At 41.3% G+C, this 1899-nt stretch overlaps 1 protein-coding gene across 1 annotated transcript; it reads left to right on the top strand.

Annotated features, from left to right (window-relative positions):
- The first annotated feature begins 1030 nt into the window (after positions 1-1030).
- Positions 1031-1525, top strand: LOC137721979 (uncharacterized). Its single transcript, XM_068460993.1, has one exon. It carries the CDS (start codon positions 1031-1033, stop codon positions 1523-1525), a length of 495 nt encoding a protein of 164 aa, XP_068317094.1.
- Positions 1526-1899: the final 374 nt, after the last annotated feature.

Genomic DNA, 1899 nt, shown 5'->3' on the forward strand with positions numbered 1-1899 from the left:
ATCCAGAGAAGAGAAATCAATCGACTGACTTGAGCGTCGAAGCATCTTTTACAGGTACCCCGCCCGGGCAAGCCATGGAAGAGGAAGATTATTTTGGGACACCTCAAGGAAGGATTCGGCGAACATGAGGATTGCAGTCAACATATCTGTGGAGGTATTTCCTTTCGTAGGAAATCTCGCTCCAACATTTGGTCTTCTTAAGGCGGGTTGCATTCTGCTCATCCTCGAGGAAGGCACAATGAATTTGAACTTGGTGTATGTGACTAACTTTATGCATAAATATATCACAGATCTCTTCGTGAAATTAGCACCCTTCAAGTACGTAGTATTTTGCATCATTTCTCTATAACACTTGATGTGACAATTGAGGGGGATGCTGGATTTATTTAGACTGCTGAATTATTCGCGTATGTGATTGCTGTTTTGATGAGATAGTGATTTAGTAGGTTCTTGACGGATTGCTGGATGAAGTCGATGAAGTGGAGGATATGTTAGCGTGAGTCAATATTAGGAAAAAAAGGGAATGTAAATAATAGGAGTCCTTTATTAAGTAGGTTTGTGTATATGTTTTTTGTTTCCTTGTAAAACTATAATAGCACATATATATATTTCTAAACAAGTAATAGAAGATTAAATTATTCCCGTAAAAGTTCTATTTGGTATCAAGAGCGCCGAAACCCTAGTTTTTCTGCTGTGCTTGGTTGACTGTTTTTCTGCAAATTTTCTGCAGAAAACAGTGGTACCGTGTGTGTGTGTAATCTTGCTGCGTGTGCAGCAGTGTGGGTGGTGCGTTTTTTCTGCAATTTTTCTGCAGCAAATAGTGTCGTTGTGTGTGTGTGGTATTGCTGCGATTTCTGCAGTGTTTTTTTCTGCAATTTTTCTGCAGTAAACAGTGTTGCTGTGTGCAGTGTGGTTTTCTGCAGTGTGTTTTCTGCAGTGTTTTCTGCAGTGTGTTTTCTGCAGTGTTTTCTGCAGTGTGGTGAATCTCAGTATTAGTCTTGGTTTTTTTTTTTTTTGTGAGTAAAGTCGAATGGCATCAGAAGGAGGCAGTGGCATGTTGAAGTTAGAGGGCAGTAACTCAACCAATAATCCAGTATTGAATCCGGTTGTTATTCAGAGTGATGCGTCTGCTGTACCAAATACCGTGAAATTAAATGGATCAAATTATCCTCTTTGGTCCAAAGTTTTGGAGATGCACATTGCTGGACGCGGTAGGAAGGGCTTTGTGACTGAGAGCACCAAGGAGCCTGCTGAGAATAGTGCTGAGTATGAGACGTGGGAGACAGGGAATGCAATAGTAAAAGGGTGGTTGATCAATTCCATGGAACCTGCTATCATGGGATTTTTTATTCACCTGCGTACCGCTAAAGAAATTTGGGAAGAAGTGGCTCGGACTTATTATGATGGCTCAGATATTTCTCAGATTTATGAATTGAAGGTTAAATCGTTCAGACTTCGTCAAGAGGGCCGGCCAGTTGGCCTGTATTATGCTGATCTCAAGTCCGTTTGGCAGGAGTTAGATTAACGGAGACCAATCAAGATGGTATGTGCTGTGGATTTCAAGACACTTCGAGAAGAAATTCAAGTTGATCGTGTGTATGCTTTTTTGGCGGGTTTGGATGATGTGTTTGATAAAGTACGTAGTGATATTTTACGTACTCAGCCTTTACCTTCTGTTGAGGAGGTGTTTTCTATTGTTCGGCGTGAAGCTCAACGACATGCTACCATGATGAGGGGGGGGAGTAACAATCAAGGAGGGTTGCCGTCCATGGCAATGATCTCTCGGCCAGCTGGTACTCATCGTGCTAGTAATTTTTCTAATCAATCTTTAAATTCTCGACCTTTCAACCGAGAAAATAAAGATGATTTGAAGTGTACTTTCTGTGGACAAACTCGTCA

Source organism: Pyrus communis, chromosome 17 (assembly GCF_963583255.1).
Source record: "Pyrus communis chromosome 17, drPyrComm1.1, whole genome shotgun sequence".
NCBI classification, from domain to species: domain Eukaryota; kingdom Viridiplantae; phylum Streptophyta; class Magnoliopsida; order Rosales; family Rosaceae; genus Pyrus; species Pyrus communis.